Raw genomic sequence first — 10,992 nt, forward strand, 5'->3', positions numbered from 1 at the left:
AAATGTCCAAACACTGAAGAGCAAACTTCACAGCTTTTTATTGGTCATTTTTTCCCTTTTAAGAATGAGGTCCGAGATTTAGAATAAAAGTTACTTGTAAAATGTTTTCTCTATTCAACAACACAGTAGGTCAGTAATGAGATGACTTCACTTACTTCAGTTTCTTTTCGGTCTTAAAGCCTTCTTCGATGAGTTATTTTTACAATTTATGATGCAATCAAAATAGGATGAACGAACTAATGTATGGTACAAATTCTGGACCTCTGTCAGTGAGGGGCGAGTCTTTCGAACCACCCGGACCTTCACTGGCTAGAGGCCTGTATGAATAAATTTCATCCATCAAATCACCCTTAGAGTGTTAACCTTAGAGCCCTATATGGGTCATTCTACAGAAACTTCCTCTCTTGGTATGGCAAAATGACAAAAAATTATTTTTCTAAAATTTTTAAACTTAGTCCACATTAATCAATCACCTTGCGACTTTATGAAAACACAAATGACAGCTTAATGATTTTTTTTTTATATTTTTGTACTTTTGTTTGAATGTCATATAACATCACTGGTGATACCTACTTTTTTGGCCAATCTTATGTTTTTTAATGAAAAATTATTTATTTATCTTTTTAGTGCATAGTCATATTACAGACAATAATGATAACACAAGTAATAAGGAGATTATGTGTTATTTGTTTTGTCAAAAGTGTTTTTAATGACATTAGTTATTTTCCGCTATATATATATATATATATATATATATATATATATATATATATATATATATATATATATATATATATATATATATATTTGCCATAACAAAGAAAATATTTGAAAAACATTTCTAAATGAGTAAAAATGCAATCTTTTAAATCTTAAATCTTGAGTGTAACAGACTTAAAAGCATGTAAAATTATCTTTAAAATTATTACACATCGTGACACATTTTGTTAACCTAATGTGTAAAAACACAAATGACACAATGAATTACAAGTGAGAAACATAATGACCTTCAGTGGAGTTACCCATAAGAAAAGTAACACCAGTGACAATTTTCATGAAAAATGGATTTCACAAAATGTCTGCTGCAAAGAATCAAACATGTTACAATCATGTATAGCCTACTCACTAAGCTGTATTTAATCCAGTTATATTCTAGTATTGTTTTAATAATTGTTTAGCATTTAAGATGACAAAGTGCAAATGTTCAAATAACACATTGTTTCATTTTTAAAATATAAAGGGTTTTTCAAGTGTAAAATTTCTGTTAAGTCTAGAAACAGAAAACTGACATTTCAGTAGAATTGCCCATATATACTTTTAACTTTTAAATACCAAAAAGACAATGCTGTACCCTTTCAATTGAAACTGCAAAAAAATGTCCCACTTTCAATGTGCAATGCACAGAAAGAAGAAAATAAAAGTTTAGATGGGGTGTAGTCTCAACCATGTAGACTAGACAATGTTAGTTGTTCTGGAAAGTTGCTGGGATGTAAATATATTCTGAGGGGTTGTTAGGACATTATTTATTTACTTTTTGCAGAAATAAATTTGACTTAAGTTAATTTGATCACATATGTTTCAGTCCACATTTCCATTCCTTCAGTAACAACCCCAATCAAATACAGTAGTACAGCGCCATCTGCTGTCTCATCTCATTCATAACTCTAAAAGGTGTTTAACAGCATCTGACATATTTAAGATTAAAAATAAACATTTTTGGCTGTTTATCTACATTCTCGTTACCCTGAATTTTTACATGAGCAAGTAGTATAACTTAGCCACATAAAACGAAAATTATACCTGTTTTAACGTAATATTATGTCTATTGTAATCATGATTTTAGAAAATGAGGTCACTTGTCAGTTTTTTCATAATAAATATACAATCATAAGATCCACCATTATTATTACTTCATCTTTTCTTACATTTTTTAAATTACACTACTGTTCTAGTACCTTATCAGGACTGCTTTTCGAGTCGATTCGAACAAATCTTCGAGAAGAATCAGTTCACTCGTAAATAGGATGTGGCCACATGATGTCACCACGGTCACTCTTCTTCGATGGTATGCAGTTGTAGCTATAAAAGCGTAGTGCTCCCTCCTAAGATCCCTCATTTCGCGATGCCTACTTCGGCGATGTGTGGAAGAAGTAAGCATGAGAAAACCGAAAGGTTACAAGAAGGTAATGTTTATCATTTTGATTTATCGCACACACTGTAGGGACGTATAAGCTTCTGAAAGGTAGTTAAATTGATGAGGGCTGCTTGTAAATCCTGTGCGTCAAATGTGTGCATGTTGCATTCGACACGTGGTTTTCTTCAGAGTAACATGTGGCTGGACCTTTGAAGACTTGATTATTTAAACAGGAACATGCCCTAAATGCATATTATTTTTTGCTTGATAACTGTATAGTGAACTTTTATTTAAAATGCTATTTTTAAAGGCAGTTTGATATTTTTTCCCCATTTTAGGTGGCTGACTGGTTTGTGTTTATACCTGATGAAGACCCTTTGGCTGCTGTAATGCAAGTATGTTGTTTTTTTTCTTGTGTATTAAAAGCCCAGCGGTAGTCAGCTGTGCAGGCCAGACCATGCCTGAGCTAGTGTTACTCTGCTGGAAGAGAAAGGCACTGCCATTTGTGCTCCATCAGGTTTGGCTGTTTTAGTGAATCCTGCTGTGTGGTGCTGGTTATGCCGTGTCTTCTGAGAGTGGCCTGTGCTCACAAAATGAGGCAGGCCTAGTCTGGAGGCAAACACCCCAGTCAATTGGCTACTGGTGTTGCATATTTGTTTCCATGTTCCTGATGAAGATTGTTTTTCCAGGTTGCACAAGACCCGTCTAGAGTACCTCAATCTAGTGGTCTAGTGAATTGAGAGGTAAGTGTTTCTCAATCCAGAAATCAAAAACTGTCAACTCTCTATGACTTAAGTGATTATAAATAAAATCATTCCATCAGGTCAGGGTGTGCATTTACTACAGGAAGAGCCATGTTGACCTGCTTTAAGTTAGTGTTATGTGTGTACTAATAGTAGGCAATACAGCTCCTAGTAATAAAAAATGGTGTAGTGCATTGGCTGTAGTAAATGCAGATCTGATCCAAAAGTAGGCAAACAACATTTACCTTGTGGCTATCAATGTTGATTTTGTTTTTAAAGTGGCTTTTTTTTTTCTATAGGAAGAGTGGGTTAACGGTACTGTAAGAAGAGGTGATGTCCCTGTCAAAATCCTAGCGCAGGTAACTTTCAGTCATTGTGATCCAAGATGATACCATCATAGCAGAAGCCTTTCTCTGTTGTGATGTCTTTTTAATCTTGGAATATCAAATGCAGGGTTGGCACTGATTTTTGTTGCAATTTTCTTCAAAAATCTGACAAAGAAGCCTGCTACATTTTCATTATTTAGTATTTAATGTTAAGATCTGTGTTTGACATTTTAATTTATTTTTTCTTTCTGTGGTTGTAGGAAAGGTGTTGGAAGATCAGCCAGAATGACGATTATCTCAAACGGTTCAATGTGAATGTAACAAGCTAAACTTCGACTGTGGTGTCAACTTATTTGAATGGAATATGAATGTTCTTGTTTAATTTTTAGTAAATGAATATAAAGACCTGCTCCCTTTTGTCAAGTGGTTTCATGCTGAATATTAAGAATTATCAATGTGTAATGCAGTCAATTATGGCTGGTTTTTCATTTAGAAATAGAATTGTCGTATACAGGTTACTGAAAGAATATTTCAATTGTCAACTGCTTGGACTAGTCTTTTTTGACTTTACACTATTGACCTGGTGTTATTTTTGTTTTTATTATTATTATTATTATTATTATTGCTATATCTTCAACTAAAATAAACGTGTCTACTGAATTTTCAGTTGGGTAAACTATCTAAGCCAGGAGTGTCTGAACTCTGTCCTAGAGGGCCGGTGTCTTGCATATTTCGAACCCCAATTAAAAGCCTAAACCAGCTAATAAAGCTCTTTTTAGGTGTTCTAAACTTTCAGACAGGTGTGTGTTAAAGGAAGATGGAGCTTAACTGCAGGACACTGCCCTCCAGGAAAGAGTTTGGATACCCCTGGTCTAAGCCATAGGTCTCAAACTCAATTACTGGAAAGTTGCAGCTCAGTTTTGCTCAAACCCTAATCAATATGTCTGATCCAACTAATCAGTGTGTTCAAAGCTACTTGACACCAATTGAATCTCCTAAATTTGTTTGATCAGCTGTGTCTTGGGGTTTGTGCAAAACTGTAGAGCTATGGCCTTCCAGCAGTTGAGTTAAAAGTCACGTCTCTCTTTCAGTTTCGGGCTTTGGGGCGTTTTGCACTCACACACAAGCGTACCGTGCCAAAGCCCAAGTGAACCGTGCTCCGGTACACCTCTTCCAACCAGGCCAGGGCCGGCCAAGTGAACCGTGCTTGAGCCCGATTCAGCGCACTCACACTTCTCAAACGATCCGGGAAACGGGCCTGAGTATGGTACGGATGGCATAGTGTGAGTAGGTCCTTAAAGACCTAGTCTAAGCCACAGGTGTCAAACTTGGTTCCTGTAGGGCTGCAGCTCTGCACAGTTTAGTTCCAATCCTAAAACACCTGATCAAACAGAGTCCTTCAGCATTGTTTGAAACCTACACGCAAGTGTGTAGAAGCAGCATTTGAATAACCGTGTGCAGGTCCTCCAGGAGCTGAGTTTGACACCCCTGGTCTAAGCATTAAATAACTATGCCACTGGTCCCCTAGTTTGAGTTCTTGGAGTTAAGACAATTACAAGAGTGATGTATTGTAAAGTGAGTGTCAAAAAATAAAATCAATAAATCTTGATTTCCTGGAGGCTTGCAGCTCTGCACAGTTTTGCCTTAAACCTAATCAAACGAAGTTAATCCAACTAATCGAGGTGTTCATGACTACTAGTGGCTATTAAGCAGGTGCGAGTTCGAGGTGGTTGGAGCTAAACTGTAGAGCTGTGACTTTTGAGACCTGTTAAAACTGTAGCAATGAGGTCACAATACTGTGCAGCTTTTAGCAACATTTAAAAAATTTCAAGCTGAAGTATACCATAACTAGAAAATTATTATTTTATGTTCAACTGAAAAAACTCTAATCGAGTTTGAGCAATTAAATGGCGAGTCACGTTAAATGGGAAAAAAAACGTTTCACTGATGTATTCAGTAGCCCCTGTTATTTTTGAATATGTTGCACTTACAGGTTGTATAACATTTATTAAGTTCCTAAAATTAGCACATACATCACACAACGTCACTGGTTGAACTGTCCCTTTAAGGTGATTCATTTTTCTTAAAATCCGAAGGGAATTAAGGTTTAAACAAACGGTAATGGTATTTTTCTTGTTTGAAAGAAAGAAAAATTACTGGTGTTTTTGCCACATTAAACCGAAACACATCGACGACGGGAAATTACCTCGGAAGTATTAAAAGGCTATGCATTAATATTTTTCTCTCTTGTTTTGTCGTGACCACGACTAAATTATTGTGAGCCCGAGCAGTTAGGCTATTTTCTCCCTGATCACAAGGCCGGTGCAGACTCACTGGTCAGACATTGGTCAGATAATAATAGTAATAATAATAAATACATAAATATATAAAAGCAAACGAAAAAATCGTGATTGCGACATGTTTGTCATAACGTTTTATGTCGAGATCACGAGATAATTAAGTCATCACGAAAAAACAAGAGAGAAAAAATATTTTAATGCATGGCCTCTTAGGGCTTCCTTACATGACTTACTTTTTCTCTTTATTTTTTAATACATGAAAAAATTATATTTGTGGACCCAGGTCTTTCGCCTGTTTGTATTCCCGCCACGGCGTTCTAAAACGGAAAAAGAAGTTACGCGCTACTCGACATGTGATCTATAAACCATAGACCGACCTCAAAGAGCTTAGAATCACCTGATTCTAAGGTCTTTGCAGACTTTAAGGAACGGGTACACATGATTTGTGGATCGGCGTATGTGGGTGGATCAAGTTGTGAGATACGTCACTAACACCGCCCCTTAAGTGTCATGTGACATCGATGTTGACGTACACTGCAGGACATTGGCGCGGTTTAATCCAAACCCGGCAGCTGATCGTACGTGCAGGTTCAATTTTACACCCTCTCGAAGCAATGTCTGAACAACAAAAATACAAATACGAAAACGATTACAAATCTAGTGAAGACAGGTAAGAATTTTAAACTATATTTAGTGGTGTGTGCAGTTGTTTTTGTCTTTTCGTGTTTTTTGGCTTTGTGGCTCCGATGTTTGCTAGCATAGCAAGACAACAAAGTATTGTGTTCCTGCTGTACTTCACTATTTTGTCTGTTTTTGGACTATAAAACATTCTTTTTACTTTCATTTGTAACTTCTTCTACTATTTTAGGTCATTAGTTCTTGCAAAATCTCGACTCTTTTATGCAGATAATGAATGAGGTGTGAAGATCTCCCGCCAGTCTGCTGTGTTGTGTTCAGAGTGTAAATGAGAGTTGGCGCCATACGAGCATTACCTCTGGATTCCCTAAATCAGCATTACTTATTTTAGTTTTACTAAAAGTTGTTGTTTTTATTATTTGCAGTGAGTTGTGTGTTGACTGCAGGTTATTTTGTGGCGCCCTGGAAACAAAGGTTTCTTCGAGTAGTGATTTAGCTCATTGTGTACGTTAACTGTTAGTTATTAGGAAGTCGCGGTTTTCCGTCGCCTTCTCCTTTAACGTTAAGTGTGTAACGAAGTAGATTTGTTTGTAATTATGCATAAGCATATTTGGAATATTAACAAGTGATGATGACTTGTGTTGTAAATTGCATTTCTTACTGAAAATGTATTAACCCAAATTTTGATTCGTAATATGCTTTGCTAAGCTCTGTATAAACAACTTTAAATGTGCATTTTATCAGTTCTGTGATAAATTTTTTTTGTAACTCTGCGATTCTAGATTTTTAAATAGTTGTATCTCCACCAAATGTTTATTAATTATATCCATGTGTTTATTGCTTTAGCATTTCGTGTTCATGTTATGTGCAACATTCACTTTTTCACTTTTTTTTTTCAAATGTATATATATATTTTGTGTTAAAGGAACAAAGGAGCTTCAAGGTGGTCACAGTGTAGGAAACGTGGAGCAGATGGTATTCTGAGGAAGTCTCATGCTGATGAAGAGCCAGGCAAAGATCAAAGATGTTCGAAGAGATCAGAAAGGTAACATTTTGCATTGACTTTACAACATACCAATTTCTCAAGAGAGTCAACTGGAGTAGTTTTGTTAGGTTGTGGTTGACATTTTGATTTATTAGATGCATCAAATCTGACCTCTTTGATGAATTTCATTACATTTTAAACTGAGATACAAATGATAGTCGGTTTATTTTCTTATTACTGAACAATTGTGTCTTTTTTTGTGCAGTTTTACAACCCCAGAGAGTGAAGGACCAGTGTCCAGAATAAAAAACTGGGGCGATGAGGTGGAGGAACAGGAAATGCGCACAAATGTCCGGCGTGATTTTCATCGGTCAGTTGCCTCTCTTGATTTAAAAAAAAAATTCTTGCCAAAGTAAATTTTACATTAACAACAATTACAGTATTTTATGTTGCGAATTTACAGGTGTTGTACATGGCACTGATAAATCCTTCATTTTATTTATTATTTTTCAGTTACAGAAGGAGGATTCTTGCGAGTGATTTCCCTCAAAGAGACAGAAAAATCTCATCTGGAAGGTTTGTGTTTTAATCAGGGTCACATTTAGACTTAGTCCCCTAAAAGGTGCTTTTATTTGTCCACGTCAAACCATTTTTTTTGTTTGTTTCTGCAAAATATTAGCTAACAAACTTTTTCCCTTTAAATCTGAGACCCCAGCACTAACTGTGAAATCAATTTAAAAACGTTACAATATATTTCATTGAAATGATTCTAATCCATATTACTGAGTTTAAAGTTTTATCTTTGGAAGAAACATTTTTATTAGTTTTCAATGTGTGACTAGTGTTCATTTATTATAAATCAGTAGCGATGGCCCGATCAGGTTTTTTGAGTTACTTAATTTTGAGTGTCTGGCGATTAACGAAAACCGATCCAATACTTCTATAATAAATAAAAAAGAATAAAGAAGAGCAAAGAAACCGATCCAGGATGTTCCTTATTTTTTATTTAATTATAAACAATATTTTATCATTCAACAACTCTGTTAACCAACAGAGCGCTTCTGTGAGGTAGCTTGAACAATAAAGTAATAAATAACAAATTTTTCACTTTTGGACTTAAGTTCAACATTAAATATAAATAAAAATGATAAATAAACCAATAGCAATAGCAACTTGAGGTACCCGGCAGGCAAACCCAGATTACGTATCTCACAGTTTGCAATAGCAATGTTGTTGTCATCAACTTTATAATAACCCCAGACATACTCGCACTTTCTGCTTCAAGCTGCTTCCGTGTTCTACTTGGCCTGCTTTTAACCACTTTTGCTTCAGAGATGCTATTGATGTCATGCTGCATGCGTTGCTGTTGCTGTGTGAAGTCGCACAGGAAACTGTTCCAGCCATGATGCTTCAGGGATAGTTGGAAAGATGTTAATTTAATGTAGGGCTAGTTAAGAAAACAAAAACACTAAATGCTTTTAAGATATAATACATCAGACAAGGGACACAGGCTTAGAAAACATGATTAAATGAACACTACTACTGTCCCAGCATAATATACAAGTAATAACAATTGTAATAAATGTGGTGCTATCAAAACACTATTCTTATTGTTTGAGCATTTTGTTCACCTTAATTTGGACAACTCGATGTGTGAATTTGGGGTGGTTCTACCTGTTTGGCCGTATAATAGCAAATAAAAGTTCAATCTAGAAGTAAGTTTTGCAGCAATCTTGACTTGACTTGAGTTGTAATCAAGCTTTTCTTGTTCTCCCAGTTCAGACTCTAGGGATTCGAAAGAGTCGCCTGCTAAAGGTGACATCGAGACAGATGAAACCACCCTCATCAGAAGACAGAAGCAGATCAATTACGGGAAAAATACTCTTGCGTACGACAGATACATTAAAGAAGTTCCAAAGTGAGTTAAACCATGCTTTTTTTTTTTTTTTTTTTTTTTTACGAATGTGTCATGCTACCCAAATCTTTTTTCTGCAATTATTTTTTGTACAGCATCAGAACCTTAAAATATAACTCCTCTTTCAGGCATTTGAGACAGCCAGGTGTTCATCCAAAGACTCCAAACAAGTTCAAGAAGTACAGCAGACGCTCCTGGGACCAGCAGATTAAATTATGGCGGGTCAAACTTCATGCATGGGACCCTCCTGCAGAAGAGGGAAGCGACTTGCAGCAAATGTAAGCTTTATTTCCAAAAACACAAAAAAGCTAATAAAATGGCTTAAATGGGACCTATTATGTCGCTTTTTACAGGATGTTAAATAAGTCTTTAATGTCCTTAGAACAGGGGTGGGCAAACTCGGTCCAGGGGGGCCAGTGTCCTGCATAGTTTAGCTCCAATTCTAATCAAAAACACCTGAACGTGCCAATCAGTGTCTTCATGATCACTAGAAATCTATAAGCAGGTGTGTTTGATTAGAGTTGGAGCTAAACTGTGCAGGACACCAGCCCTCCAGGACCGAGTTTTCCCACCCCTGCTTTAAAGTGTGTAAGTGAAGTTTCTACTCGAAGTACAACACAGATATTTTTTATAACCCTTTGAAACTGCTCCTTTTAGGCTTTGATCCAAATTGTGCTTTAAATTCAAATGAGATTGTGCTATTCAAAAGAGGACGGAGCTATAAGCACCAGCAGCAGATTCAAAACACTAATGACAATAGGCTGCTTTTCACTCAGGGCTGAATACGCTTATGAGGAAGAGATCTTCTCTAATGGGCAAGACTTCCCCCTTCTGATGGCGTTTACTAAGCGAGAATGTCCATCAAAGTGTTTTTGCAGACTTGTGATTTCTAAAAAAAGAATTAATACATTTTTACCATTAGAGGCTGGCTATATTCACACCACTGTGTTTAAACCACATATAAAAGTGATTTTTACATAATAGGTCCCAATTAAGAAAAACATTTACACATCAGCACAGTGTTAACACTTTTTAAAATTTTTATTGCTACAGTTTTTTTTCTGTTTCTTTAACTCCTTTGTTTGTAACAGAGAGGAGATCGACCTTGGTGAAATTATGGACTTTGAGTTGGATGTGGAAACGACAGAGAATACTGAATCCCAATGCTCATCAAGCAATGGAGCAGCACAGTCTTTACAAGAGGTGATGTTTTTGGCAGACATTATTTATCCAACCATGGTTTTAAACTGGTATTTTTGGACATTACAGTTGTTAACATTCTTATATCATGTGTTACAGGACGCGTTCATGGAAACACCGAAAAAGATGATGAAAATTGAGGATTCCGACATGTCTTGAGCAGCTACACTGAGTGTCTATGAGAGTATTACTGAGCAGCTGAACTGTTTTAATGCACTGTTTGTTTTGAGCATCATTGTTTCCAACAGGTTCTGATGTTTTTGTGATGCCACAGGTTTTGACAGCTTCTTAAAGAGAAGGTTTTGTCATCATCACTGAATTCACCGTTCTCCACTTTTCTTTTTCGGGTCTTTGGAAGAAAATGTAAATGTGTAAATTTTTGGAATTGTTTAATTTTTATTGTGGAAATCTGTTTAGTGCTTGGTAAACATTCTCTTGTATTTATCAATTTGTTGAATCTCTGATTACAGCAAATATCATATTTTGTAGTTTGTGATTTTAAATGTTCTTTTAGTTCATTTCTTTTTTTTTAATTAAAAACCTTTTGAAAATAAATATTAAATTGGAATGACCAAATAATGGTTGTTGTTGTTCATTTCACTCTTCATTTATTTTTATTTGCTTTCTCTGGATCTCTTAGATGATGCAAAATCCCTCTCATTGCAGCCAGTGTTAGGCGTAATGCATTACAAGTATTGCGAGTTACGCAAGATTTCTAATTAACGAGTAAAGTAGTGCATTATTTTAAGAATA

At 35.7% G+C, this 10,992-nt stretch overlaps 1 protein-coding gene, 2 long non-coding RNA genes and 1 other non-coding gene across 5 annotated transcripts; 3 read left to right on the forward strand and 1 right to left on the reverse strand.

Annotated features, from left to right (window-relative positions):
* The first annotated feature begins 2,110 nt into the window (after window positions 1-2,110).
* Window positions 2,111-3,613, forward strand: si:dkey-102m7.3. The gene is made up of 5 exons (XR_015507303.1): window positions 2,111-2,183; window positions 2,473-2,529; window positions 2,824-2,877; window positions 3,177-3,236; window positions 3,464-3,613. It is a non-coding gene; the product is annotated as a si:dkey-102m7.3 (long non-coding RNA).
* Window positions 2,561-2,758, forward strand: LOC137487655 (small nucleolar RNA SNORA74). Its single transcript, XR_015508160.1, has one exon. It is a non-coding gene; the product is annotated as a small nucleolar RNA SNORA74 (small nucleolar RNA).
* A 2,416-nt stretch (window positions 3,614-6,029) lies between the features above and the next one.
* Window positions 6,030-10,821, forward strand: slbp (stem-loop histone mRNA binding protein). 2 transcript variants are annotated; one of them, NM_001256193.1, is given in 8 exon segments: window positions 6,030-6,173; window positions 7,065-7,184; window positions 7,390-7,494; window positions 7,638-7,700; window positions 8,902-9,042; window positions 9,168-9,317; window positions 10,131-10,242; window positions 10,339-10,821. In NM_001256193.1, coding segments are annotated over 8 exon segments (807 nt in total). In that variant the 5' UTR covers window positions 6,030-6,117; the 3' UTR covers window positions 10,399-10,821.
* LOC147840797 (uncharacterized) lies at window positions 7,435-9,929 on the reverse strand. The gene is made up of 2 exons (XR_015507346.1): window positions 8,427-9,929; window positions 7,435-8,118 (listed from the first exon to the last, which is right to left on the reverse strand). It is a non-coding gene; the product is annotated as an uncharacterized LOC147840797 (long non-coding RNA).
* Window positions 10,822-10,992: the final 171 nt, after the last annotated feature.

Source organism: Danio rerio, chromosome 14 (genome assembly GCF_052040795.2).
Source record: "Danio rerio strain M-AB ecotype USA chromosome 14, GRCz13ab, whole genome shotgun sequence".
In the NCBI taxonomy this organism is placed as follows: Eukaryota; Metazoa; Chordata; class Actinopteri; order Cypriniformes; family Danionidae; genus Danio; species Danio rerio.